The following is a 27,965-nucleotide window of genomic DNA, read 5'->3' as shown; positions in this document are numbered from 1 at the left end:
CTGACTACAGACTTCATCCCATGTGTAAAAGGCTTGCTCAGTGTCACTTTTACATGATTTAAGAGCCTCACACAGTTAAATCAGAAGTCAATGAAGTCTCAGATATATTTTTGGGTTGAGTTGTCAACATTTCAAGTCAAATACGGACAATTTTTGTTTTTTCTGCACCTGCCGCGCCACAAAGGCCAGAGCATCGAGCATCAGCTAGGGTGAAATCTGACAACTCACGGAAAAATATTACCCATAGCTATTATGGGTCCATGTAGAAATGGCAAATATACACGCAAAATCCAAGAAAAAAAAAGTTAAAAATCCTCAATACATACTTACCAAGACATTGTTGGTTATTATTTTATTGGGAGATATGGACAAATACAGCATCAACTCTTTTTGTTCATAGTGACATAAACATTCATTAGCATCTTTATTTATAACATCCAACTATCTGCATAAAATGCATGTAGTACAATCCTTAAATAAGGTCACAGAGAATGTTCGAGTTGGATTTTTTGTTGTTGTTGTTGATATTTAACCAAAAATAAAGGTTTGAATTGAAAAAGTGTTTAAGCTAAAACACATGAAGATGAAAACAAATAAACACAAGACAGACATATGTTACACATAACAAACAAACACATAGAGCAATAAACAAACATGAATATATTCCTGGCATTGCGACACTGTGTTGTCTGTGAGAAAGACTGACCATGTGGCACAGCGCTACAGAGGACTTCGCCACAACAGGCCTCTCTGTGGGATATTTTTCAACACATTATGTTGCAGTAAATCTAACTGTGAGAGAAATTATTGAATAAGCGCTTTAATATAAAACAGTTAAATAACTAGAACTCCCGAAGCTCTAAATAAAACATTTGTGTTTGCTTTATGAAACAATTACCGGTAGCTCTGTAAAAAGCATGTTTTACCAAATAAGGAACTGTCATTGAGTCACTATATTACTTTGAGGGGTCTTTCCTCAAAGAGCAAGATTCCACCATAGATGTACAACATGGGGTCTGTCCCATAGATTTAACATAAATCACACATAACCTTGTTGAAGCAGATGACTCACCAGGTCTCGGACAAAAGGCACTGTCCTCTTGCGGCGTAAATCTGGCATGCTGTCAATACCATAAAGAATGCTGCCAGCCCTGAAGAAGCAGACAGATTTAGAGTGTATTACAACCCAGTCTCATCCTAAAATGTGTAGTAGCTACATTTGTCCACATGGAAATACGTGACAGGTTCACAAAAACGGCCCGTAACTTGTGAGACACTTACGTTTCATTTTCCTATTCATTTTCTATTAGCCTTCTCAGGATCACGTGACTTCTGAGGTTTTGCCTGCCGTGAAAAAAAACATGGCGGATGCTCGTTCATTTTTCGGTAGAAAATCCCACAAAACAGGATTTTTTAAGGACTAATCTTTATTCTGACAACATTTCTAGTGAGAAATATACCATTTACTTTCAGAAGGCTTTTATAAAAATGCAGTTTTTAGTTATCTTTTTTCGCTCTGTGAAAACGTTTTTTTAGGGGCTCTAAATTGTGAAAAACAAACGTTTACACCTACGTTAGTCCACAGGGCGAAACGTCTTTATTTTACAACAGTGGTCCCAAGCCACCGGGCCTCGGGACACTTGGCACCGGTACCGATCCATCCGCGGGACACTAGGCCCGGTTCCGATCCATCCGCGGGACACTTGGCACCGGGCCGCGGGACACTAGGCATCGGTACCGATCCATCCGCGGCACACTTGGCACTGAGCGGCGGGACACTTGGCACCGGTACCGCGGGACACTAGGCACCGATCCATCGGCGGGACACTTGGCACCGGGCCGCGGGACACTAGGCACCGGTACCGATCCATCCGCGGCACACTTGGCACCGGTACCGATCCATCCGCGGGACACTTGGCACCGGGCCGCGGGACACTTGGCACCGGTACCGATCCATCCGCGGGACACTTGGCACCGGGCCACGGGACACTTGGCACCGGTACCGATCCATCCGTGGGACACTTGGCACCGGGCCGCGGGACACTAGGCACCGGTACCGATCCATCCGCGGGACACTTGGCACCGGGCCGCGGGACACTAGGCATCGGTACCGATCCATCCGCGGCACACTTGGCACCGGGCCGCGGGACACTAGGCACCGGTACCGATCCATCCGCGGGACACTTGGCACCGGGCCGCGGGACACTAGGCACCGGTACCGATCCATCCGCGGGACACTTGGCACCGGGCCGCGGGACACTAGGCATCGGTACCGATCCATCCGCGGCACACTTGGCACCGGGCCGCGGGACACTAGGCACCGGTACCGATCCATCCGCGGGACACTTGGCACCGGGCCGCGGGACACTAGGCACCGGTACCGATCCATCCGCGGGACACTTGGCACCGGGCCGCGGGACACCGGTATCGATCCATCCGCGGAACACTTGGCACCGGGCCACGGGACACTAGGCACCGGGCCGCGGGACACTTGGCACCGGTACCGATCCATCCGCGGGACACTTGGCACCGGGCCGCGGGACACTTGGCACCAGGCGATCCGCGGAAAATTTTTTGCACCGGGACGCACAGAAAGAAAAAATAATTTCCATTTTATTGTTTTATTTTTATTTTGAAATTTATTTTATTTTGAAAAGTGACCGGATAAAGTTGCACATGATTACACAGTGGATTTACGTTCATTATTATTATTACTTAAGAGAAAATACCCCCCCCGGTCCACGGTAAACGTGCCCCCCACCCCCACCGGTCTGCGGTAAACGTGTCTTGCGTTTTACCGGTCCGCGGTTGGGGACCACTGTTTTACAACACTTGCGCATTCTTTTCTCGTTCATTTCTGTGGGTCACGTGACTGACAGGTTTCCTAGCAGGAGCCAGGACCCAAAATATAGCGGACATCGCCTGGGTTTTTGATGTGAATTTATTATTATTGGCTTTATAAACACTTTGTTTTATATCACTCAACAAAATAGTATCAACGGAACATTTTTATGTTGCTATGGTGGTAGCTACGGACGCTACTGGCGAACCGGAAGGAAGCCACGGTTTTCTTTTTTTATTGAAAAAGACAATTGAGGTTAACGTTTGAGACAATTTACTGACTTTTGATTCGTTTTAATTGCTTTTACTGCGAGAAATGGACACTAAATTTATTAGTTTTATAGTAATGAGTTCTACTAAATGTTTTTATAGAAAATACCAAGACCAGTCAAAACCGGTGTCCTTTACACCGGCGTCCTAGCTACATTTTTTTTCTTCATACGATTTTTTCTTTGTCATATTTACAGATCCATCTCTAGGAAAAAGAAATTAAACTTTAGTGTAGCCACATGTCTTTTGAGTAATTTAAACAAAAAATATTTACACAAAGCAGGCTTGTTTCGTCAGTCCACGGGTTGGGCAACTAAATGGTGACACCCACTACCTATTTAAACCCCCTGGAGTTTTACATGCTTTGTGGATCGCGATGGAGCCGGTAGGGGACAAAGTCGATGACGCTTTATTTCTCGCAGACGCGCTTATAGAAGAATTCAAGGTGGGTTCGATTTCATTGAATTTTGTAAAAATGAAAAAAAAAACGTTTATTTATATAACCAGTGACATCGTGTATGTCTTTATAACTTTATTTTGTAGCGTAAACAGCCTGCAGCTGTACAACCGTCGGGAACAGGCCCAGTGACCTTTGTTAGGCACGAGGAGGACGAGTATGGAAATCCTTTGCCTAAACGTCGTAGAACAGGAGAGCGGCGGAAACCTGTTTCATCCAAAAGTGAGTAAACCTGGTCACATTGCTTGTTGCACTTTTAAAACAACAAAGGAAAGGGGATGGAATCAAGGGAAGTAGGAAGCTGCTGACAAGATGGCCACACAAGGTTTGGCATCAGGCACACACGTGGCTTTCGCGGTACAAGTCTAGATTTGTTTTTGTAATTTTGGCAGAACCAGAATAGAATTGGGGGGGGCTATTGATACCTCGATTTTTAAAAAGTACTCGGACACCATCCTTTTTGAAAAATTATATTTACATTAAATTAAAAAAAACTCATTCAAACGCAATGCATTGTGGTCTAAACATGCCAATGTGGTGAGCATGGACGCACACTCGTTTTGGCAGACTTCCTAGGGGAGTTAAAGGGCACTGGCTTTTGGAATTTAGATTTGGAAAAAGTGGTTAGCTTATAGCACTTTAGGGTGAAAATGGTGAAACAATTTGGGCTACCATTCAGAGAACTAGACTAAGTGGCCCAACCCCCCTGGCGCTCCCGCTGCCCACAAGGCCAGTGACGGGGTGGGGGGACATCATCATCATCATCGTCATCATCATCGTCATCATCATCGTCATCGTCATCGTCATCAATAGCCAATCATGATAGAAGGGGATAAGGCTGTGTGAAACGCCTCCATTTACTCCCACTCTAATAACAAGACCCCACTAGTTCTAAATCCTTTTTAGTCGTACAATACAAATATGGAAAACCTACTTTCCACTGTCTTTGTAAAGGGTGAACTGGAATTTGGCGAGGGATTACTGGAATTTAGTGAAAGGCAAGTTCATTTCAGTGTCTTTTTATTTATTTTTTTATCATGGGGGTTTTCTGTATTATAAAACACATATAGATTGTTTTAGTCTCTATGATGCCTAACAGGCCAAGATGTTAGCAGGGTATTATCAAGGCTATCTATGCGTACACCATTCCAAGGACCACAATAATTACCTTTAATATGTTATTAAACTTGTCTCAATTAGGAAGTTCTGGATTTTGAGTAATGTGGCTAGAATTGAAAAACTGCTATAACTTTCTCCATAGTGCACTATCCAAAAATAAGCATTTGTTTCAGCTCTAGGATGCTAAGCAACCAGAACAGTGAAAGGCCTGTATGTCTGGCAGATAATTCTCTTTACTCGTGCTCTTATTTATTTCAGGAACTCCAACAATGGCTCAAAGTCCAACTGTAGACCAATTGTGCATGCCATCTACTAGTGGACAGCAGAGTGTGACAGAACCTTCTCACGATATAGGTAAGTTATTGATACAGTTGTCCTCAGAACTTTTTTTTTCTGAGAACAATTTAAAGTATATTAAAATGTAGTTGATCTACATAGTTTACCTCAATTTTTTTCTGTCTAAACAGTTGCTGCATGAATTCCCCTCAATCCATAACTGCTAAAAAACTATATAATGCAGGAATATCTAGTGGTTGGATGCTAAAATTCGGGCACCATGCTCACTACTTTTTTTTTTAAAGGCGAAGAAAGTCCTCAATTTCACAAAGTGAAAATCTAATTGATACAACCATTTTGCGACTGCCATTTATAAATCCATTGTGCTCTGAAGATGAAAACATTGTCACGTATTCATAGCCTTTTGGAGTTCTTAATCACGTGGAACACATTTTCAGAATCTACTTTTACATACTGTAACACCCCCCCTGTTTCTTCTTTTTCCTCAATAGGGTCCCTCATCAAAGAGGTTCAAGACCTTCTGGGCCCCGCTGAAGACCCAACTCCATCACACTGGACGGCTAGGAAAGCTTCGTCCTTGGAAAAGTGGACAGTGTTGAGACCTTTTATGGTCGATCAGATGTTGCAATCTGGGAAGCCAAAAGGGGGACAATGCCATCACTGTCGCTCTCAGGTTGCAGTAATAGTGTGTCACGACTGTTTGCCAAGACCACTTTATTGTGCGTCATGTGATTTGGCTGTACATGACAACAGAGTACTTCACAACCGATCAGCGACGGTGGAGGGATTTTATAGGCCACTCCCACCAACCACTTTCATCAAGGAAGAGGGAGGAAAACTTACTTTCCACGAAAGAGGTACTTTTTCTCATTAAAATCACATGGGCCTTTTAAATTTGTTAAATAAATCAAAACCACCCTCAATGCTTGTTTAAAAATCTTTTAAAAAAAAAAAAAAAAAAGATGCATTATTTTTTCCTTTGAGAAATAAAACACATTTGCAGATAATATTTTATGTTTTAACTAATATGAATTGTTTACTTTTACAAGCATGCCTTTTGCCTGTCGTCCTTCCCTGCTGTGACTGCTCTACTGGTCAAACAGAAGTTTCTGCAGGAAAACAAGTGATTCTGATTGGAATGAATGGTAATGTTCCTTTCTTCTTTTTTTCAAAATAATAGTCTTTCAAAGTTATACTGTAATAAAATGTGATTTATTTCTTTTAAAGGACGATACAACCTATCCCTGCCAAATGTTACCTGTTCCTGTGGAAAAACCTGGGATGTTGGCATTGGTGATTTGGTTGAAAGTGGATATTGGCCAGCCACAGTACATTTTGAGACTTTATATACAGTGGATTTGTTCACATCATATGAAGATCTTAAAATTACTGCACCAGGAATGTCAAGGCATGCTTTTGTCGGAATGCTTGAACAGCGCACTAAAGTCTTTGGTCGAGTAAGTTACATAATTGAGGCAACAACTGTGTTTTACATTGACTGTTGTATCTTTAACTTTTGTCTTTTTTTTGTTTTCTTTTCGTTTTGTTTTGAACCAGAGTGGAAAAATATGTGGCGACACCATGCAGAAATCTTTTCTGGAGTGGTCCTATGCCAAATTTGAAGTTGAGAGGCTGTCACTGGTGCATCACTTTAAGTGCCCAGCATGCACCCCCTCCATGTTGGCTGTTGCAGTGGATGGGAACCGCAAACTTTACCGCTTCAGAAGCCAACCAGGGTATGGGGTAAACATTTTCAATGTTATGTTGAATTTTCTATGGATGTAATTTTAACATGTTTTTTTTTTTCCATTAGACCTGATGGATTTTTTGACGGTGTTTTTTTGGCGAAAGATACAGAGGTGGCCTCTTTTGTGGACTATATCCATGGTGCAACACGACATGTAAGGTCGACTTTTTTAAAAGTGTATTAAGTTTCTCAAAATATTCCATGCATCTTAATATACAACAATCAAATTTGTATATCTTTTGGTCATCTGTAATAGAATCCTGGAAAGGGAAGATGTGGAGGAGGCGAGTGGTTAGCAGCACGAGAGTCCTCTCACAAATCTGCCAGCAAAGTGGATGAGGAAGGTGTTGAGGTTGCTGTGTGCCGTCATGGGGTCTTGTTGAAAGGACTCAATATGTTCCGTGGAGAAATTTTTGCATATCCTCTCTTTCTCCAAAAAGAACTTGCTGCTCAGAATGTAGGGTTTTTCTGCTCCGATGTGGTGTGCAAATATTGGCCATATCTGCAGAAGGTTGTGCGCCACTGTCCTGAACTACAGGGGTTGTTGACAATGCATCCTTTCCTCTCAATCATGCATGCTAAAGCACATTCCTGGATGTGTGAGGTAATGATTGCCAACCTCTTTTGCACTATCACTCCAGATATTAAACTCAATGCTAACGGAAACAAATCACATTTGTTGCAGTTGCAGTGGGGAGGTCGAAACCAAGAGGGAGCAGGAATAACAATGGGGGAGGAGGTTGAGCAAGTGAACAGCTTCCTGTCTCGGGCAGCCATATGTTCTAAATACATGTCCAAAGCTGGTAAGTATATTATAAAAATGTATTGTTTTTTGTTATGCTGGGCTAATATATGTTGTGCTTGAAGTACGCACAGATATCCTTACGATACAGGCTATTGGATGGAACAAGCGGAAGGTGGAAAAGCTTGACCAGATTCTAGCAAAAAGATACATCAAGGTAAAAACTAGACATCCATTTTCCATGACTCTTAGACTTCTTTCATTCAAACACTGTTCAACAATGTTGCAATATTTTTGACAGACCGCACAAAGGATTTCTGAAGCATTGGCAGATCTTGATCAACTAACTAAAGAGCTGTCGATACAAGAAGACACTGTCCAGCAATGGGTGTCTGATGTAAAAAATTGGGCTGCAGGTACTGTGAAGCTTATTGGGGGGAAAAAATTATAGACAGACAGACACACAAAAATTGTTCTTTTTTTTTTTAATTCCAATGACATTTATATTAGTAAACCTCCAAATGAATGCCTTTTTATAGAATTTTGGCCCAAGTCAAACTGTCAAAGCACCTTGTGTTCTTAAAATAATTTTAATTACTTCTACTTTTCTCCCCACAAGATTCAACTGGTCATAATGACCTTGAAAAAACCATTGAAGGACTGTATCTGAGCATCAAACAGAGGAAATATGAATTGTATCGCAAGGCTGGTGAGGGGAAAAAAATAAAAAGTTATTGAAAATGTCTGAAATACTCTTGTAAGATAAAGCTGGGTATGCATGAACTTTTTTTTTCCCTCTAGATGGCAACAAACGGCGTCATCTATTACGAAAGAAGATTGCTACAGAAAAGAGAGCCTTAGACGATGCCATCACAAAACGAAACACTGATTTGTCTGAAACAGAGAAATTACCTTCTTCTGATGTGCTTTTGGCTCATGAGAACTATTTCTGGCCTTGGGAATGTACGTTTTTTTTGTTTTGTTTTTTTTATTCAACAAAAAACTTTAATACCTAACTTTAGATGAATTTTAATGGGGATTTGAAATGACTGAAACTGTGCTGAATTTTAGGTCATGGTGACATGGTTAAGAAAAAGCAGCTTTTTGACAAGGTAATGCTGCTGACCAGGTTGAAAGAAGAGAAGGTCATTGTGGTTCGGGAAGTTAAGCAGCACTGGGAGTACCTAAGGAATGCGGTTGGGATGCTTGAAGAGCTTTCTTCTCAGATTTCTGAAGGGATCACTGAGCAAAGTTGGTAAAACATTCTTTTATAAATGAAAATATGGAAAGACACTTGATTTTAATTTGTCTTTTTGTCATCGTCAGGCAACACTGACGCCTTGACAGAGCAAGGACGAGAGGGGCTACTGTGTTTGCTGAAAAGAAGGTCGACAGAACTCCGTGCTCGACAGGATGCTGCACGCAAAATATACCAGAATGTTTTGGGATTGCAAGCATTGTGTTTAGATGACTCTTCCACAGATGAGGAAAACTTAGACAGTAGTTCCTCGGATGAAGATATTTGACACCGCCATGCCCACCCCACCCCCAAATGTCTCCAGAAGAACATAAGTAAACTGTGATAATTGACCAATAAATTCTCTTGAATGAAATTGGTGGATTTTTAATTTTGCACTACTCTTTTTACATTGCATAATTTAAAGGTATTATTAAACTAGTTCTGATATGGATATTATAGTATATGTATGTATATGTGTATACATATATGTAGGTATGTACAGTGAGGTCAATAAGTATTTGATCACCCTGTGATTTAGCAAGTTCTCCCCCTTAGGAAACATGGAGGGGTCTAAAATTTTTCCATTTCCACAGTGAGAGCCAGAATCTAAAGAAACATTCAGAAATCGCATACGATTTTTGTAAACAATTTATTTGTATATTACTGTTACAAATAAGTATTTGAGCACTTAATTATCAGAGATTTCTGACCAGCAAAGACTTGCAGTTCTGCTTTTAAATAGGGCAATTGCCAAGCAGCTTGGTGAGAAAAGGACAACTGTTGGAGCAATTGTCAGAAAATAGAAGAGGCTAATGATGACTGTCAATGTCCCTCGGACTGGGGCCCCTCGCAAGATCTCATCTCGTGGGGTATGGATGATGCGAAGGAAGGTGAAGAATCAGCCCAGGATTACACGGGAGGAGCTGGTCAATGACCTGAAGAGAGCTGGGACCACTGTTTCCAAGGCTATAAGTAATACATTGAAACGTCATGGTTTAAAATCATGTATCGCACGGAAGGTTCCCCTGCTGAAGGCAGCCCATGTCAACGCCCGTCTGAGGTCTGGCAATGACCATCTTGATGATCCAGACGAGTCATTGGAGAAAGTCTTGTGGTCTGAGACCAATATAGCACTTTTTGGTCTCAAATATATTCAGTGTGTTTGGAGGAGAAAGAAGAAGCATCATCCCAAGAACACCATACCTACAGTGAAGCACGGAGGTGGAAGCATCATGCTCTGAGGGTGTTTTTCTGCATAAGGGACAGGACGACTGCACTGTATTAAGGAGAGGATGAACAGGGCTCTGTGTTGTGAGATATTGGGCAAAAACCTCCTAACCTCTGTCAGAGCGTTGTAGATGGGTCGTGGCTGGGTCTTTCATCATGACAATGACCCGAAGCAAACAGCCAAGAAAACCAAGGAGTGGCTCCGTAAGAAGCATATCAAGGTAATGAAGTGGCCTAGCCAGTCTCCAGACCTAAATCCAATAGAGAATCTTTGGAGGGAGCTGAAACTCCGTGTTGCTCAGCGACAGCCCCGAACCCCGACAGATCTAAAGAAGATCTGTAGAGGAGTGGGCCAAAATCCCTAATGCAGTGTGTATTAACCTAGTGAAGAAATATATGAACCGTTTGACCTCTGTAATTGATTAACAACGGCTTCTGTACCAAATATCAAAGTTGTTTAACTCAAGTGATCAAAAACGTATTTGTCACAGACTTTTACAAAGAAATTGTACAACGTGATTTCTGAATGTTTCTTCAGATTCTGTCTCTCACTGTGGAAATGCACATATGATGAAAAATTTAGACACCTCCATGTTTTAAAATTGTGAGAACTTGCTGAATCACAGGGTGATCAAATACTTATTGACCTCACTGTATATAAGTATCAATGTTACTGTTTTTCTTGGAAAACAATGGATCACACATAGGATGTATGATCCATCCCCTTGGGTCCAACCTGAAGCTAAGTATCAGGAGCTGAACATACGTACATTATTTTTTGGGAGTAAATGGCAATATGCAATTTGAATTGATCTCAAGACCTCATCTCTCACATCCACATAAAATTTTGATCATACCGAAAACGTTTAACCCCTTAATATCCATTGATGCACATATGCATATCCATTCCAATATATTTAAATTTTTTCCGCAGGTGTAAATTAATGTAGATGTTAATAGGTAAACAATGTATGAAATTCATAAATTATATATTTTAATGTGACAGGCTCTGAAAGTTTTCAAAGCTAAAGTTTAATTCTATATCAAATGAAAGTATAAAAAGGGGCCTATGCTTTGTTCTTGTGCGCTTGCTTTGAAGAGGGGGAGGGGCGGCAATGACTGCGCGTGAGTAGTTAAAGGACTGGCTTGCCAAGAAGCTGATGCAAGACTACAAACGGTAAGAAATGAACATACATCGGGAAATCTAAACTATTTGAACTTTAAAATAAATACCAATAATCTATAATTTTTTCTGGTCATGCAAGCTTTACCTCTTAGCTAATATTTCAGCTAACCCACGCATGACACAAGTCAAGCAGAACTAACCCCCCCCCACGAACAATATTTTCAGTGACAGTTAACTTTAATGACGGTGTATTACTTTTGTAATTTAGAATTTTAGTTTATAAAATTAATACATCTCTAGACGGAGTCATACTGTTGAATGACATTAGCTAATCTGGCCCGGGTTCTGGCAGCACGCGGGTCGGTCGGTGCCAGCTAATGAAACTACCTCATATATCGATCGCAAGGGTGCTTCTTTGTTGGTCAGAACCTAAACAAAGACGTAGGCAGCAGGGTAAGACACGACAACTAGTTCTAACATAAAGAGAAGAATGTAATGAGAAATTGTTTTTCCGGTTTCGGAGTAGTAATGTTTTTGAAGTGCTGGTGGAACGGTTTGGCACCATTTTGGTAATATGTCATAACTGATAATTACTACAAACAAAGTAACTGCCCATTGATTGCTGATTGACAGTACTGCCACAACACAATATCTGGTTTCTGCTATATGTAAATGCTATGTACTTTTGGGATCTTTGTAGTACGTAGTTGTGAAAAATATAATTGTCAATAACCAATAACAACCTACCACAAACATGTGCTTGGTTGTTTAAATTTACAGCTAGTTGTGAATTTCAATGTGAACACTACAATTTATCTAAACACCTTCTCTTAAGTTTTACATTTTAAGTAAATCATTATATAGAACATCTTTCATTTTGACTAATTGTGGAACATACAAAATAAAGTCAATGTATATCTGAAGATAATTTCTATTTCTGTTTATTATTTACATATAGTAAAAGAGTGAAGCAATTGCAGTTTATTTTGACTTAAAAGACTTCATGTTAATTTTCCATTTAACAGGGGTACTAAATAAAGTTAAACTTGACCACATTTAACAATGACTTTATTTTTTCTATTGTCATATCAAATTTGATATGAAGAAGTGTATTCTACAATTCATGAATGAATATTTTGAATAAAATATGAAGTACTAAAGTTAAGACTAGGTCCTCTGTAGGTTTATGTTATTGAAAGCAAACACCCACGAAATTAATAGGTTACAAACAAACAATTAAATGGAATTTCTGCTGTGCCCCAATTTCAACACCTTAGATAGAAACAGCATGTCATTAAGTTTATTTGTTTATATGTTTTTTATGCTGGAAAATAATGCAAATCCAGTGGTTCGACTCCAGAACACAAATGTAAGTTTGTTTGACTAGTCGATCAAATGTATAGTATATACTATTGAACTTAAGTGGGTTTTTTAAATTCAATTTCAGTGTTAATTTTTTTCAAAACATATTTTCTATATATATTTTATATATATTCACAGGTCAAGATGCCACGAGGATCTACAACAAAACTTTGTGTCAGCTGCAAAGCTGTGATTGGTGTGGCAACTAAGACATGTAAAGTATGCCAAACAATCCAGCCAATGAGGCAAAGGCTTGCCAAAAAACTGGAGAAGTTTCAATCCAAAAAGGAGACTTGGTTGCAAAAACACAAGAAAAACAAAACCACCACACATGTTTTGGATGAGGCATCGGTTTTGGTACGTGTTTTATGTCTGCAATTGTATTTTATAATTTTAGTTATTACTGATGATGTAACAATTTTTTTAGGTGGAAAAGTTGAATACTTTGGGACAAAAAGCCGTTGTGTTTATTGCCAGACCTGGAAAGAAAACATCTACGTGGCATACACATGTCATTCACCCTAGGTGGCAATTAACCGATCAAGCTGGACAGTGTCTGGACCGCATGAAAGACCTATATGAGCTAATGATCAATGGTAAGTATTTCTGTCTGAAAATGTTTATAATTTCAGCCCAGTTTGTTCCTAGGATTAGTGCATTCAAATTTGTCATTATTTCTAGAGGTAGAAAAAATAATAACGTTTGACTAATCTAAAACACTTGGAGTATATAGTGATATATTTTTCACGGTTATTGTGCTGCTTTATTTGTCACTTTTGATTTGATTAACTTTAGTTTTTATAGTACCGGTATTATTTTATTCTGTAGAAGGAATTGTAGTACATTAAATCTATCCAATGTGTTGGAATAAATGTATATCTGATCTAAAAAAGTAAAACAAGTTGTAAAATTGTGATATGTTTAAATTTAGCAAATGTATTTCAAGACAAAAAAATTATATGCATAACAAGACAACTGCATTTAGATTATTTTATTTATTTTCCCCATTGAGGTTGGACGAGCCTTCAAATGCCCTCTGGTCCAGTCATCCAGCCTTCAACCTCACCAGCCATTCAACCTTCAACTGCACCATCCATCCAGCCTTCAGCCTCACCAGCCATTCAACCTTCAACTGCACCATCCATCCAGCCTTCAGCCTCACCAGCCATTCAACCTTCAACTGCACCATCCATCCAGCCTTCAGCCTCACCAGCCATTCAACCTTCAACTGCACCATCCATCCAGCCTTCAGCCTCACCAGCCATTCGACCTTCAACTGCACCATCCATCCAGCCTTCAACCAGTATGCAGATTCATAACATTTTAATAATATGGTGACGTAGTCTTCTGAAATACATGTTAAAACCACAACATATTGTAAGATGTTGAAATGGTGTCAAAAGAGCATTCTTTTTGTTTATTTAAATCACACTGGAAAAACTGTGGGCTTAAATGTTTGCATAATATTAATTGAAATCAACAATATAATTTACAGAAAATGTTCTTTATTTCTAGCAGGTGTTCCAGCAAAGAAAAAGAAAAAAAGAGATAACAAGAAAGATTCACCTGGAGGTAAATGGGTTATCTTTTATTTGCTATCAACAGCTTCAGATACAAACATAGACAATGTTATTGTATCTTCTAAATGACATGCTTAATGACCTTAGTCAACTATTTAAAATTGAGGTTACCTTTATGTGGACTTAACAGAGTTATGTGTTCCTCACAAGGATACTTAAAATGCTAGCAGCAAAAAATTGACAAACAGTGATAACAAAAAGACTAGAAAAAGAAAATAAAAAGCTAATGTTCTATTAACAAAAAAGAAATTGCTGCAACATATCTAAAATTATATTTTATATATATACATAAAATATAATTTCAGTTATGTTGCTGCAATTTCTTTTTTGTTAATAGAACATTAGCTTTTTTATATATATGTGTGTGTATATATATATATATATATATATATAAAATATACTTTCAGTTATGTTGCAGCAGATTAATTTAACTTTTTGATAGTTTGACTGTCAAATCTATATTAATATCATATATTTAATTGACATTATTTTTACATGTAACTTGTTCATGAAAAAATAAATGTGACATTCATAATCTACTTTTGCGAAGAAGGTCATGTTATCATTAGGATTTGTTAGTATGTTGTGTGAAATGTTTGCAAAATCACTCAAAAAGTGATTTACAGGTTTTGACTTAATTTTCAGCAACAGTTATAAATGACCTAAGGAAAAACTGTTGTGATCTGGCCATTTCTTTGTTTTTTTTGAACATATACAAATACTGTGTAGTAGCTTATAACCACAACTAAATGGTGAAGCTGTGCATGCTATAAGTGCTTCTAATTAGTGATGGAGAAAACAAAGCTTCCCAAAGCTCTAAATTCAACTGTTTCAAAAAAAAGTTTAGTGTTTGAGAAGCATTTGTCTCAATGAAAATCAGCTGGCCAGACTTCATTACTGCTTCAAAATAAGAAGGCAATAAGAAGACAGTGAACTGAGATAGTAATTAGTTATTTGATGCTATACAGCTTTAAAAAAAAATTTTTTATAATTTAGTTGTCACAGACTATGTGTCCATGTATAAAATACATTACAGCATTTAGTGTTTGCTTTTGCAAAACCACAGACAACATGAAGTTTCATTTGGAAATTCATCATACAAATGTTTTCCCAAACATTTTCCTACTGTTTACTTTCTTTGAAACCTTTATATTGTGCTTTTTATATTTTCAGAGTGCAGCCATGGGGGAGAAGATCAGTTTTACCCAGTGAAGCAGGTCTTGAAGACAAAAAAGCAGAAGGTTATTTTTATTTCTTATCTGAAGTAGAAATGTGTACTTTTCATCTGCCTTTCATATGAATGTATGAAATACAATTTACGGCATCACAATTCTTAAGTGTAATAATATGATGGCCTATGTTTAAAAAATCATTTTTTAAATTTACTTTTATCAGGGGAAATTAATGGAGTTTGTTGAATGGGAGCCATGTTCCATGTGGTATGTATAATTTTTTTTTGTTTATTTATAGATTGTATAAGAGGAGGCTGTGCATGATGTGGAGCCAGTGTAGTTATTAGCCTTGTAGCAGTGCTCTGGACCACCTGAAAACATTCATGTGATTTCCTATTTAAACATGTAGCTATTAAGTTACAAATAATACAGCATGATAAAATTAATGCATGGGAAATCATATCCCTTTTAGATTTTGATACAGTTGGACTCAATTTGACAATAGTTCTTATATGATTAAAAGACAAACACTGAACCAGAGACATGAGACAAGACTCTACACCAGGGGTGTCAAACTCATTTTCACTGAGGGCCACATCAGCAAAGTGGTTGTCCTCAAAGGGCCAGATATAATTTATACATGTAAGTAAATGTAATAAAAAATAAATTTAGCTACTCCTTAATGTGGAATAACTTATTATGTATTTAGTATAACTTTTTAAAATGACAATTTCAGTTGCATAGAAAACATATGTTTGCTTGTTACTCCAGCATAAATCTTTTTAAATTTGATTCTATCAGGTTAGGTTATATGGAAAGTGTTTAAGTCCTAATATATAGCCCAATCTGATATTTCAAGTCAGATTCCCCCTAGATATGAATAAATACACACCAATTTTTTATTTTTTATTTAAGAAATTTAAAACTTTTATGCTTTTGGGGGCCACTTAAAATGACAAGGCAGGCCACATTTGGCCCGCGGGCCTGGAGTTTGTCACATTTGCTCTAGAGACTCTAGAGACAGGGTCCAGGGTTGACCCAAGGTTCCTGACTAAAGAGTTAATTAACAAATTAGGCAAGGATACTTAATTGTCGCAGGGACATATTTTCAGGGGAACAAACAAGGACATAAACAATATATAATATACATATGACCATACAAATGTGTCAGTCAAATTAGAAAATGATAAATGAATTTGCAGTAACATAACTGTGAGCATGGTAGCATAAAGTACAAACTGGAGTTCACTGGAGCTTGTTGTCTTTTATTGTAATGTTGTCATTAACTGTTTTTATGTATTCATTGATTTATGTATTTTTTGCAGTGGGAAAACATGGTCTCCACAGTGGGTGGAAAAAAGGAACACCAAAAAATAAACCCCAAAGGCACCTCTGTTGATCAGATTGACCTTTTAAATTATTATTGTTGTTTGTGTTACTGCTTTCTAATTGTTGTTAATAAAAATGTTCAAATGAAAGGGTTTGATCTACATTTTTTATTGCTCAACATGCTCACATGTATGATATACCATAGAGGTAGGACACATTTGTTGTGAAATTCTAAACAAAAGTTTACAATAAAAAACATACAAAAAATTTGTCATATAACCAGATATCAGGTTTTTGTGTTGGATTGTCACAGCTATGGCAATTGCAAATGATCATACCTCAAGTTATAATGATACATACTTAATAGTAAATCATTTTTGGTATTTAGTATAATGAAATAAGAGCAAAGATGTAATGCATGGAGCTGTATTGTGCAACCTAAATAGATGAATGTATATTTGAGGTAAAAAAAAAAAAAAAAAACACACTGTTCTTCCAGGTCGTCATTTGCCTTTTTAGCTTCCCCCATTTATTAATTATACAGACGTATATTCTTTACAATTTCAAAGACAGATAAAAGAAATAGCATTTATAAAAGAAAAACCTTGGAATCATAAACATAAACCAAGTGGTAAACGTAGATTGTCAGTTTATTTCAGTAAAGCAATTAAAACGAATCAAAAGTCAGTATGAATAATCAAAATAGCGTTTTCCCCCAAAACAAAAAGTTACTTCCGAACGCAAGACTTATGGGTAGTACCGTTTTAGTGGGTTGAGTTGAGTTTGTGAAATCTAATTGCATTCCTCTTGTGAAAAGCTGTTTTCGAGTAAAAGTAATAATAATTTGACACAATAATAACCGCAAATTAACCGTGGCTTCCTTCCGGTTCGCCGGTAGCGTCCGTAGCTACCACCATAGCAACATAAAAATGTTCCGTCGATACTATTTTGTTGAGTTATATGAAGGAATGTACGTAGAAAAAATATATAGGTATCAAATACAATTGGAAGCTACATAATGTTGAAAACAACTGTATGATTCTCGCTAGAAAATGCATCAAAACAAAGTGTTTATAAAGCCAATAATAATAAATTCACATCAAAAACCCAGGCGATGTCCTGGCTCCTGCTAGGAAACCTGTCAGTCACGTGACCCACAGAAATGAACGAGAAAAGAATGCGCAAGTGTTGTAAAACAGTGGTCCCCAACCGCGGACCGGTAAAACGCAAGACACGTTTACCGCAGACCGGTGGGGGTGGGGGGCACGTTTACCGTGGACCGGGGGGGGGGGGGGGGGTATTTTCTCTTAAGTAATAATAATAACAATAATAATAATGAACGTAAATCCACTGTGTAATCATGTGCAACTTTATCCGGTCACTTTTCAAAATAAAATAAATTTCAAAATAAAAATAAAACAATAAAATGGAAATTATTTTTTCTTTCTGTGCGTCCCGGTGCAAAAATTTTCCGCGGACCGCCTGGTGCCAAGTGTCCCGCGGCCCGGTACCGGTCCACGGCCCGGTGCCTAGTGTCCCGCGGCCCGGTGCCAAGTGTCCCGCGGATGGATCGGTACCGGTGCTTAGTGTCCTGCGGCCCGGTGCCAAGTGTCCCGCGGATGGATCGGTACCGGTGCCAAGTGTCCCGCGGCCCGGTGCCAAGTGTCCCGTGGCCCGGTGCCAAGTGTCCCGCGGATGGATCGGTACCGGTGCCTAGTGTCCCGCGGCCCGGTGCCTAGTGTCCCGCGGATGGATCGGTACCGGTGCCAAGTGTCCCGCGGCCCGGTGCCAAGTGTCCCGCGGATGGATCGGTACCGGTGCTTAGTGTCCTGCGGCCCGGTGCCAAGTGTCCCGCGGATGGATCGGTACCGGTGCCAAGTGTCCCGCGGCCCGGTGCCAAGTGTCCCGTGGCCCGGTGCCAAGTGTCCCGCGGATGGATCGGTACCGGTGCCTAGTGTCCCGCGGCCCGGTGCCTAGTGTCCCGCGGATGGATCGGTACCGGTGCCAAGTGTCCCGCGGCCCGGTGCCAAGTGTCCCGTGGCCCGGTGCCAAGTGTCCCGCGGATGGATCGGTACCGGTGCCTAGTGTCCCGCGGCCCGGTGCCAAGTGTCCCGCGGATGGATCAGTACCGGTGCCTAGTGTCCCGTGGCCCGGTGCCAAGTGTCCCGCGGATGGATCGGTACCGGTGCCTAGTGTCCCGCAGCCGGGTGCCAAGTGTCCCGCGGCCCGGTGCCAAGTGTTCCGCGGATGGATCGGTACCGGTGCCAAGTGTCCCGAGGCCCGGTGCCAAGTGTCCCGAGGCCCGGTGGCTTGGGACCACTGTTGTAAAATAAAGACGTTTCGCCCTGTGGACTAACGTAGGTGTAAACGTTTGTTTTTCACAATTTAGAGCCCCTAAAAAAACGTTTTCACAGAGCGAAAAAAGATAACTAAAAACTGCATTTTTATAAAAGCCTTCTGAAAGTAAATGGTATATTTCTCACTAGAAATGTTGTCAGAATAAAGATTAGTCCTTAAAAAATCCTGTTTTGTGGGATTTTCTACCGAAAAATGAACGAGCATCCGCCATGTTTTTTTTCACGGCAGGCAAAACCTCAGAAGTCACGTGATCCTGAGAAGGCTAATAGAAAATGAATAGGAAAATGAAACGTAAGTGTCTCACAAGTTACGGGCCGTTTTTGTGAACCTGTCACGTATTTCCATGTGGACAAATGTAGCTACTACACATTTTAGGATGAGACTGGGTTGTGTATTAATATCATAATAATGCCATGCTGGGGCAGACATTACAACAGTGAAAGGGGGGGGCCTTGATTTACACGGCCAGCAAACACTGTGGATCATGCCTCCTTGTGAAAGTGTCTTACCCCCTTTATCTTACCTCGCATGGGGCAGACCTCCCACTGCTGCAATGTATGAAGGATGGGAGGCCCATTGCTGCTTCAACAGCGGGTCACTTTAAGGGAAGTTTTTCTCAGTCTGCACCTCACTTTAGCAGCTTTTTTTTTTTTTTTTTTTTTTTTTTTGCTGCTTGCTTCATTAGACCTCTTTGTAACCGCAATTCCCTTCTATGCTTTACCACAAAGATAAAGCAGTCGTACTCTCCCTGGCGTCACCTCAACTATCACTCCAAGCTTCTTTAATGACCTCAGCCTGACATCGAGTTCCCATTGCTTCCACACAGATAAAGCTCCTCAACCTTTTCTGTCTGCTCTCTTAGCAACATTACTGGTTTGAACCTAAAAATACCCAAAGTGACAAGCTAAACAGGCCTTGGCCTTATTCCTAAGATCTGCTCTTACACATAATCTCTGTAGTCGTGGCATATGTTGAGGTACCAGAGGCTAAACAGGATTATGGCTGTTTTCTCTCATATGACACAACAAAACAGCTGGTGACATAGCTGCCATTTTTGCTTATCAGTGTCCTTTTAAAATTTCTCTATGCGGAAAGTGTCATACATGTGACAAAATATCAGGGCCATCTTCAAGGAAAAAAAATACTTTAGGCCTTCAAGAAATAATTTAAAGGTTTTTGAGAACAAATTCAAAAGCGTTTGGTGATGGAGGTGGCACTTCTGTTAGGTAGTAAGTCTACATCCTAGGATTCCTCAAAGTAATATTTGATAACAAGGACTTTTTCTGTGCTTAGGCAACAAGTTGGTTATTAGTTTGTTGGGCAACTTAGATTTTTAATTGGGTTCAAAAAGCGAAAAAAGCCTGAAAGTTTTAGCAGCATCTGTTTTCACAGCTGTTAATAGACATAAGATGAAGTGCTAGTTTATTTATCTGTGTTAAAGTCAAAGAAGAAATGCAAAGACTGTAAAGGTGGAACCTATAACGACTCAGGGCAGTTTGAATCTAAATAAAAACTTTTTCAATTACTTACATTGATTTGTTTAAAAAATCATCCATCAGAAATAAATATATAACGTCGAAACCAAATGTAAACTAAAAGAAAACAGCAATACACCTATGAATCATGTTTTTGTGACAGTGGGAGAACATGAAGAACAGTCAAATGTCTCAGCCAGGATTCAAACCAAAGCATTCTCTCTGTGAGATAAGAGTGATAACCACTACACCATTGTGCATCTAATGAAAGGAGTGACTTTGTTTTTGTTCCTTCTTCTTTTGTCAATATTTAAAAAAATAAACACTTCTATTTATTTTAACTAGTTTTTTTGGATGATTGTTAATAAGCAAATATAGTAAATCATGACAGAACCAAAGAACTAAAGAGTTCTGGTTAATATGTTAACAGTCAGAACAGGAAGTGAGAAGTCACTCACCCTCCACACTGCAAACCAAGCACTTTGGGATCCAAAATACTGCGGGGCTGCCAACAGAAAAAAACCACCATGTTAGGCTAAGAATGCCAGGTAAGTGCCATCAACAGACCTCCTCCCTTCCCCTCTATTCTTTCACAAACACGCACACATAAAGGGCAGGGAAGCAAAAAAGGGCATAAAAAGATAGTATGACTGTGTGCCCGGGAATGCACTGGACAGTTTAGGCTGAGATGAACAATCAGAGAGGAAGAGTCCAGCACAGAGAGACAGGAGAAGAACACCACAGGCAAAAAGACCAAATTATTCTGTAACAACCTAATTTGTGGACTCAGGACTGAGAGCTTTGTCGCTCTTGATGCTTCAGGCCAGATTTGCCTATTGTGCAGTTTTCCCTTCTCGAAAACTAGAGTACAAAAGGGATAACTAGCAGTAAGTGACCAAAAAAAAAATCCTTTCAGTTTTTCCTTCCACACACAACAGGTATACCACATTGCATCCCACAAACCACAAAACACACATGCACATGCAAAGGAATCACAACTGTCCAATGAGCAGATGATAAACAGTGACTCAACACCTGGGTATCCAAAGCGCTGGTGTCTGAAGGGAGAACACAATAAAAGGGAGCAACAATTAGAAAACAGTAGGCCAGTAAAAAATACACAGTGATATAGTTATACTGCTGGATGCAAGTATGGTGATTTGGAAAATGCAATAGAGACGCATCAACATTTGCCTCAGGAAGACAGCAGAAAACTGTAAATGAACAGCGGGTTGTTGTTAAGAAAAATGCTCTGAGCTACAGGTTGAAGATTGAGAAAATTACTCTTTGCACTTAAAAGCAGCGTGGAAAAAATAAAGGTTTCTGATTAACAATACCTGAGTTAGCAATTAGAACTGTGGGAACATGGGATGCCAGGCATTTATAGGAGACAACAACAGGCCACAACTGTAGAGTTACAATCACTCTGCTATTGATCCAAGGGGTAATATATAGCAGGATGAACACAAGCTAATGCAGTACTAGCAGAATGCAGCTGTTAATGGAAGAAATATGAAATAAATCATTAAAATGGCATATCAGGGCATCAAAATACATTCTAATCACATTAAAATATTGATATAATAGATTGACAACAGTACAATAAGTCTATGTATGTCTAGATGTTAAAAATAAATAAATAAATAAGAGAAACAGACAAATTGCACCCAGGGGTGTGCCAAGCTGCAAGCAGTACCATGGACAGCGGTAGGCTAAGCTCCTTTCAGCACAGCCATACAAGATAGAGCCATCTATTCCAGCAGCAAGTCTGCAGTAGTTCCAGATAAAGCAAGACCACAAAGATATAGGCTACAAGCTGCTGCTGGTATAAACCTCATTTCACAGGTACCTGAAATCTGTGGAACAAAAATGTAATTGATTGGTAGGAACCCTGTTTGTGTGTGTGTGTGTGGGGGTTCTGCCGTGAATCAGAGCAATGTTGAGGTGGCAGCAGTGGCAGTAAATCCTTTCAGTTTCAGAGACGATACACATGAGCAAACAGAACATAGATCAAGGCTATCTGAAGAAAAAGAAAAAAAGCTTGAACGAGGCTGATAGTGCCACCACGTCTGAACCTGCGCATCACAACCCTTGAGAAGAAGTGATCTCTGCACCGCCATATTACTACATAAAAACAAGACAGGCGGGGGGGGGGGTGCTTTTCAACAATGAAAAAAAAAACACTAGTGATGTCAACAAACTGATTTTACAGCTTTCAGGTGTCAGCATGGTGACAAAATCAATCACGATGTCAGATCAAAACTGTAGTTGTTTGAGGGCAAAAAAGGTTTGGTTCTCTGTTCCTGCAAAAACAGCAAATATCTAGCAGAAAGCAGAGCCCGAGAACACCTCTGCAGACCTTTGTTTTCTTTTTGAAGCTCTGGGAAGATGTTTAAGGTTAGAGAGGCAACCCACATGTTTGTGGCTATTTGATGTGCACCTACAGAACCCAGTAGAAAGAAAAGCAACGCTTTTTATAGCAATTTTTGTACACTGAAATTCAAAAAGGATTAAAGAGATCTAACAAAAATAATGAAACAAAATAAATGTATTGTGGCTAAAAAACAAAGGGAAAACAGTGAAAACAGCGAGAATTGTAGGTAAAGACAGTTTTAAGTTTAGACTTTAATAAAGAAGGGAACGAAACAGACTCCATCTGAATAGCATAGCAGATAAAAACTGCCTCACTATGTTTGTCAAACTCCAGGTTCTATCAGCTGATTGCTTCTTGCTGTCCAGCTGGATTTACCAGCTTTCCAGTAGTAACCGTGTGCACACTAGTTTACTGGGACACTAGTGCACAACAAAGTATTCACTACTCATCCAGTTTGGAACGATGTCAACTCGTGAACTAGTGTTCAGATATTAAGAGGGAAAGAACTGAACCTACACTAAAGCTTCTTTTGAGCTGTGCAGCAAAGTTTCCACCCAAACCAGCCTTGTAGTACACATTTGTAGCATTAAACATTGCATCATAGCCATGTTCTGTCTCTCGCTGTGTCCTGTCAAATGTCATTTTTGAATGGGTAAAAGACAAATATATATTTTTACATCAATTTCTCAAACATTTTCATGCTTTCTTCCCCTTTTTTTGTGGATCAATACTGATAATTTGATAATTGGCTAATGCCTCATTCAAAAATGAACAAATAATTTTAAATAGTTTTTGTTTTTGAGTGTGTATGTTTTGTGTGAATTTTCAGTTTCCTGTATACTTTTTTTGGCATTCGGCGCAGACAGCAAAGTAAGAATTTCATTGTGCAGGGAAACCTGTTTCTTACTGTGTCTATGACAATAAACCCTTTGAATCTTGAAATACTGACAATCCTGCAATACATAATTTACATTTGATGTTTGCCTAGGTGATATATTTGATGCATATGTAAACTTTCTTTCCAGAGAAGGAAACTGACTTAAGTTGCACTTCAGGCTTTCAGGGTCTGACCTGGTACATGAAAGACCTGAGCTGTGGCACATGAGAACAAAGAACGTTACTCCCTTTCTATGTTTACCTCCTTAACATAAGTGTCCTGTCAGATGTCATACAGATATTTTATTTCCTTTTATTTTTGTCTTTTGATGTCATTTATTAATGTTGACTTTCAGTTTGGGGACTAGATATTAGACATGGACTAATGATCAAAGACAATATCTCTTTTTTTTTACTAGTTAAGTTAGAGACTCAATTTTTAGTGAGGGACTGTAAAATCAAAATGCCTAAAAATGTTGATGAATGAATCCAAAAGTTAAATGTTTTTCCTTTTTTAACATCTCCAAAGTTTTTCTTTGCTTTCAAGCCTTTGAAAAAGGGGCATAGGAGTAAACTGGAATACTAGGAGAAATGTATTTTTACATTTCAATAAAAAAAACACACATTTTGATGCATTTAAAGTAACAAAAACTCATGTCTTCCATCTACTTTAACCAAACACTTCCACATGGCTTATTAAAAATATATATTACAATTCAGCATTACTTTTTTTAATTTAATGCTTTTAGCAGTGAACTATTATACCATTTGGATATTTTTAATAAAGTTTGTAATACAGATATTTTTGTGATATTCAGACGCATATCTATTGATTTTATCTTAAGGAACATACATTTTTTGTCTCATAACAGGGCAAAGTTATACTGCAATCAACCTCAAATCCCTGAACTAAAATAACTCCGTAAGAAAAATAAATATGTTAAAAATATATATTTCTACTGTATTTCATACTGCAGATGCGTAGTCAAAAATAATTAAGGTTTACAAATACAATTATCTACACACATGAACATATAGATCCAGTATCCATCTTTTGCAAGGAACTTACTTTGCCTCTCACAAAGTCTATCACCTTTATCAGTTGATTTATTGTGGGCCGATACGTTTCTTTGGAAGGATTAATCACCTTCAGTAGACTTCCATTTTTACAGCTCAGTCGCCTCATTGCTTTTGCCATTGCCCAACATAACCCATCTAATGAGAACCTCTAGAGTCTTTAGTCAATGCAATTTCTCATGTGGATTTTACACCAAACTTCCAGTATTTTACGCACACTAAAGTTGGGATGCAGCCTCGCAGTTGAGCTCATTCAGAGAGTGAAGACTCCTGTGATAGGTTCAAGAAATTTGATAATCATGAGTTTTGAATTATGAAGCCATCAAAATCTCATAAAATAGACATAAATAAGTTGCTGCTGTATTGTAAGTTACAGCTGGCTTTTATGTAAACTTTAAGTTTTACAGAGCAGTAGACTAAGATGGGAGATATATTCGTGTTCATGATAATCTCAAGCTCTTTGTGCTCATATAGCTGCACAACTAAATCCTACTTTCAGCTACATTATTTATTTATTCAAAGCAGCTTGCAGACCCACCTTTAGCAAAAAGAACTTTAAGTAGTTATTTCCTCTCTGAATCCATCTGAGTCTCACAGTGCTGAGAATGAACTCTGTTTTCAGTTTGCAAAACTCTCTGGAGATTCCTCCATATCGGTTGGAATATTGTAGGTCTGGACTTAAACCATACCATAAAAAAATCTATTTTTCAAGAGGTTGCTAAAGAGTTGCCAGCTAAAAGTGGACTACAGAGGCCAGCTAATAGCTTCTCATATTATTGTATGTACAAACCTGAGATCAAATATCGGCGGTGTCTGAATATACTGTGTATAAAGCTTGCAGTTTCCAGGCAAACTCTGAGTAAAGTGAGTACAAAAGGGAACAAAATTTAAATACACAGTTTGCCACAGAAGTGCATGGATGGATAGTTGGAGTCCACCCAGTAAAGGTTAGTTAGTTATTGTCAGCTAAAAAAGCTGTGCATTAAGGCAAACTCCAGGCCTCAAGGGCCTCCTTTTGCTGGTTTCCCAGAAACCATGCCTTATGTGCTTCTGATTACCATTAGCCAATAAGGAGAGTCAATGGGAGGTTGGTTGGAAAACATGTTGGGCACTAGCCCACGAGGCCTGGATTCTGATACCCCTGTATTAAAGGGAGGAGCCTAAAGCAGGTGATTAAGGAAATGGTGTATAAGGGAATGAGTTGGCAGATAAGAATGCTAAATTAGCAGCCACAAACGATCATTCAGATTCACATAAAGAACTTAGTAGGACAGAAATTAAAACATTTAGTTAAGAGAAAATATATTGCCATCAGCCAGGAGAGGTGGGAGAGGGAGAAGACAGGAAGGTGGTTTTACAACGTGAAGAGAACGGTTAGGGAGATGGAAGGTGGGGAATGAAATAGGAGGGAAGAGGTGGTGTCTAGATTAAAATCAGTAAGCACGTAAATGCAATTATTGTCAGGATATTGACACTGTGGAATATGTTGAAATGTAAACATTATGCAAGGCATAGGGACAAACTAAAAAAACAGGTTGATGAATTTAAAATTCCATGGAATATTTAGGACATTTTAAGAAACAACCAGAGTTATGTATATTTGATTCAACTTTTAAGGGAGACATGTCTGATGGGGCAAATAGAAATTGCCTTGAGTAGAACATACTGTATCAACTCTATTGACATAATAAAGCCTTCAACCCATACTCCAGACCAGTTGGTGGCGGTAATGCACCATTCTGTTGTTTGCCATAAAAATACACTAGAAGAAGAAAAAGTAGACACTGCATTAGGTGTGTCAGGTGAGTCCAAACTTAAGAAATTGCCTTTACTTGACAAATGAAACAGGTAGTGAAAGAGTTTGGCAAGTGCAGCAGGAGTAGTCCCTGTTTGCTGTGAATCTTTGCTAATGTTATCAATCTGGTTTAATCTGGATATGGTACATTGGTTTGGTGGTCTAACCAGAAAGATGAGGAAAGTAAAAATGTCTAGATGCATGTTGATTATTAAATTTTTAGGGCTGGACTGTCTTTTGCTAATGGAAATTTTAGCTGGTGTGCTAAATCTAGTCAATATTGCCTTTCTTTTTTCTTTAAGTTTTTAACATTTATTTATTTATTTGTCTTTGATCTACCTTTCTCTGTACCCCTTTCTAAAGTTCTGACTTTATTTCGTTTTAGTTTTGTTTAATCTTGGAGTATGAAATTCACATTGCCAAGACAATCCTGGCTTCTTTTGTTTTTTCACTTTTTCCATTTTTTTTATTAATAATGTAACTCTTTATGGTTACTTGGTCTTATTCACAGCCTTACCACCCTGGCCACACCCGATCTTCTGAAGTTGAGCAGGATTTGGCCTTATTATTCCTTGAATGGGAGTCTACCTGGTGCTGTAAATTACCACACCCACATGGGGGTGCTTTACAATGTGTGCATATGCTAGTTCCAAGTCTGGGTAAATGCAGATCAGGAAAGGCATCTGCTGTAAAGCTTAAACCAAATCCTGTGCAAATGGCATGAGTCACTGCGGGGATCCCAGAAAGTGGTATGCAAAAAAAAAAAAAAGAAATAGCATAATTTTCTTATTTTATTATTTCTTTTGTTTTTCTCACCTTGGACACATCCATTGCCAACAAGCCTACACATACTAGCACACATTCAGATTCCAGGGGCCTACTTGCTTTATATTCATTTTGGTTATTGTGAGTTATCCCAGATTGTGAAGGGAATAGTACTTTTAAGCACTTTAGTAAAAATGGCTTTGATTTTTGACGTATCAGCCTGCTGTCTGTCTTTGAGGTCTGCCAATAGTTCAATAGTTTACTTCAGTTCTCTCTAAGGTTCTGATTGATGGTTGTTGTTGTTGTTTTTTTTCTTTTGACTTTTTCATAGATTATTTCTGGCACAATTTTCTTCTGTAATGTCAAAAAGACCTTCAAAATAAACTGTGCTTCTTCAGGTTTCTTTGTATTTTTCCATCATGGATATTTCTCACATGCTGAATGAGACCTGTAAGGTCTGAGACATCAGTCTTTTTTATATTTCTTGGTGAATGTTATGACTTAAAGTTGAGTTTTCATTCCTGTGAAGAATGGAAGCTGGTTTTAATGTTTTTTGCTTTTAAAATGTCTTTCTCACTGTGAAATGTTGAACTCGTGTTTAGTCCCCTCCAGGCATGTGTGCAGTAAAAACTGCTTTTGTGAAAGCACTTCAGATACCCATTTCCTTTTGGCATTGCGTTACTACAAACCAGAATGCACCAGAACGGTAAACAGGTGGATGAGGCCAGGGGACATG

The 27,965-nt window shown here is 38.9% G+C and overlaps 3 protein-coding genes across 10 annotated transcripts in view; 2 read left to right on the top strand and 1 right to left on the bottom strand.

The window, feature by feature from the left end:
* unc13c (unc-13 homolog C) overlaps positions 1-27,965 on the bottom strand; it is a 130,839-nt gene that overhangs the window by 89,190 nt on the left and 13,684 nt on the right. For all 5 annotated transcript variants that reach the window (XM_011493025.3, XM_020700036.2, XM_020700039.2 and 2 more), the window contains exons 3-5: positions 21,378-21,400; positions 20,801-20,847; positions 1,073-1,151 (exon numbers count right to left, since the gene is read on the bottom strand). In XM_011493025.3, the coding sequence (XP_011491327.2) occupies positions 1,073-1,151; positions 20,801-20,847; positions 21,378-21,400 (149 nt within the window). The remainder of the gene's footprint in view (positions 1-1,072; positions 1,152-20,800; positions 20,848-21,377; positions 21,401-27,965) is intronic.
* Positions 2,363-9,086, top strand: LOC111947162. Of its 2 annotated transcripts, XM_023953613.1 has the most exons (16): positions 2,363-3,556; positions 3,655-3,790; positions 4,946-5,041; positions 5,476-5,841; positions 6,034-6,129; positions 6,212-6,441; positions 6,542-6,720; positions 6,798-6,885; positions 6,988-7,335; positions 7,417-7,534; positions 7,599-7,690; positions 7,775-7,889; positions 8,093-8,182; positions 8,275-8,436; positions 8,545-8,724; positions 8,800-9,086. In XM_023953613.1, exons 1-16 carry the CDS (start codon positions 3,488-3,490, stop codon positions 8,997-8,999), a joined length of 2,565 nt encoding a protein of 854 aa, XP_023809381.1. In that variant the 5' UTR covers positions 2,363-3,487; the 3' UTR covers positions 9,000-9,086. The 2 variants fall into 2 exon arrangements, with proteins under 2 accessions (XP_023809381.1, XP_023809382.1); XM_023953614.1 differs by lacking the exons at positions 2,363-3,556; positions 3,655-3,790 and adding an exon at positions 4,359-4,566.
* Positions 9,313-16,992, top strand: LOC111947163 (circumsporozoite protein-like). Of its 3 annotated transcripts, none has more exons than XM_023953616.1 (8): positions 9,313-11,117; positions 12,567-12,785; positions 12,856-13,024; positions 13,441-13,731; positions 13,944-14,000; positions 15,182-15,249; positions 15,404-15,447; positions 16,506-16,992. In XM_023953616.1, the coding sequence occupies exons 2-8, from the start codon at positions 12,573-12,575 to the stop codon at positions 16,555-16,557; spliced, it is 894 nt and encodes a 297-aa protein (XP_023809384.1). In that variant the 5' UTR covers positions 9,313-11,117; positions 12,567-12,572; the 3' UTR covers positions 16,558-16,992. The 3 variants fall into 3 exon arrangements, 2 of the variants coding, with proteins under 2 accessions (XP_023809384.1, XP_023809383.1); XM_023953615.1 differs by having other exon boundaries at positions 9,313-12,435; XR_002872985.1 differs by lacking the exon at positions 13,441-13,731 and having other exon boundaries at positions 9,314-12,785.

This window comes from Oryzias latipes, chromosome 3 (assembly GCF_002234675.1).
Source record: "Oryzias latipes chromosome 3, ASM223467v1".
Taxonomy (NCBI): Eukaryota; Metazoa; Chordata; class Actinopteri; order Beloniformes; family Adrianichthyidae; genus Oryzias; species Oryzias latipes.
This window is presented reverse-complemented; position numbering and strand designations above follow the sequence as displayed.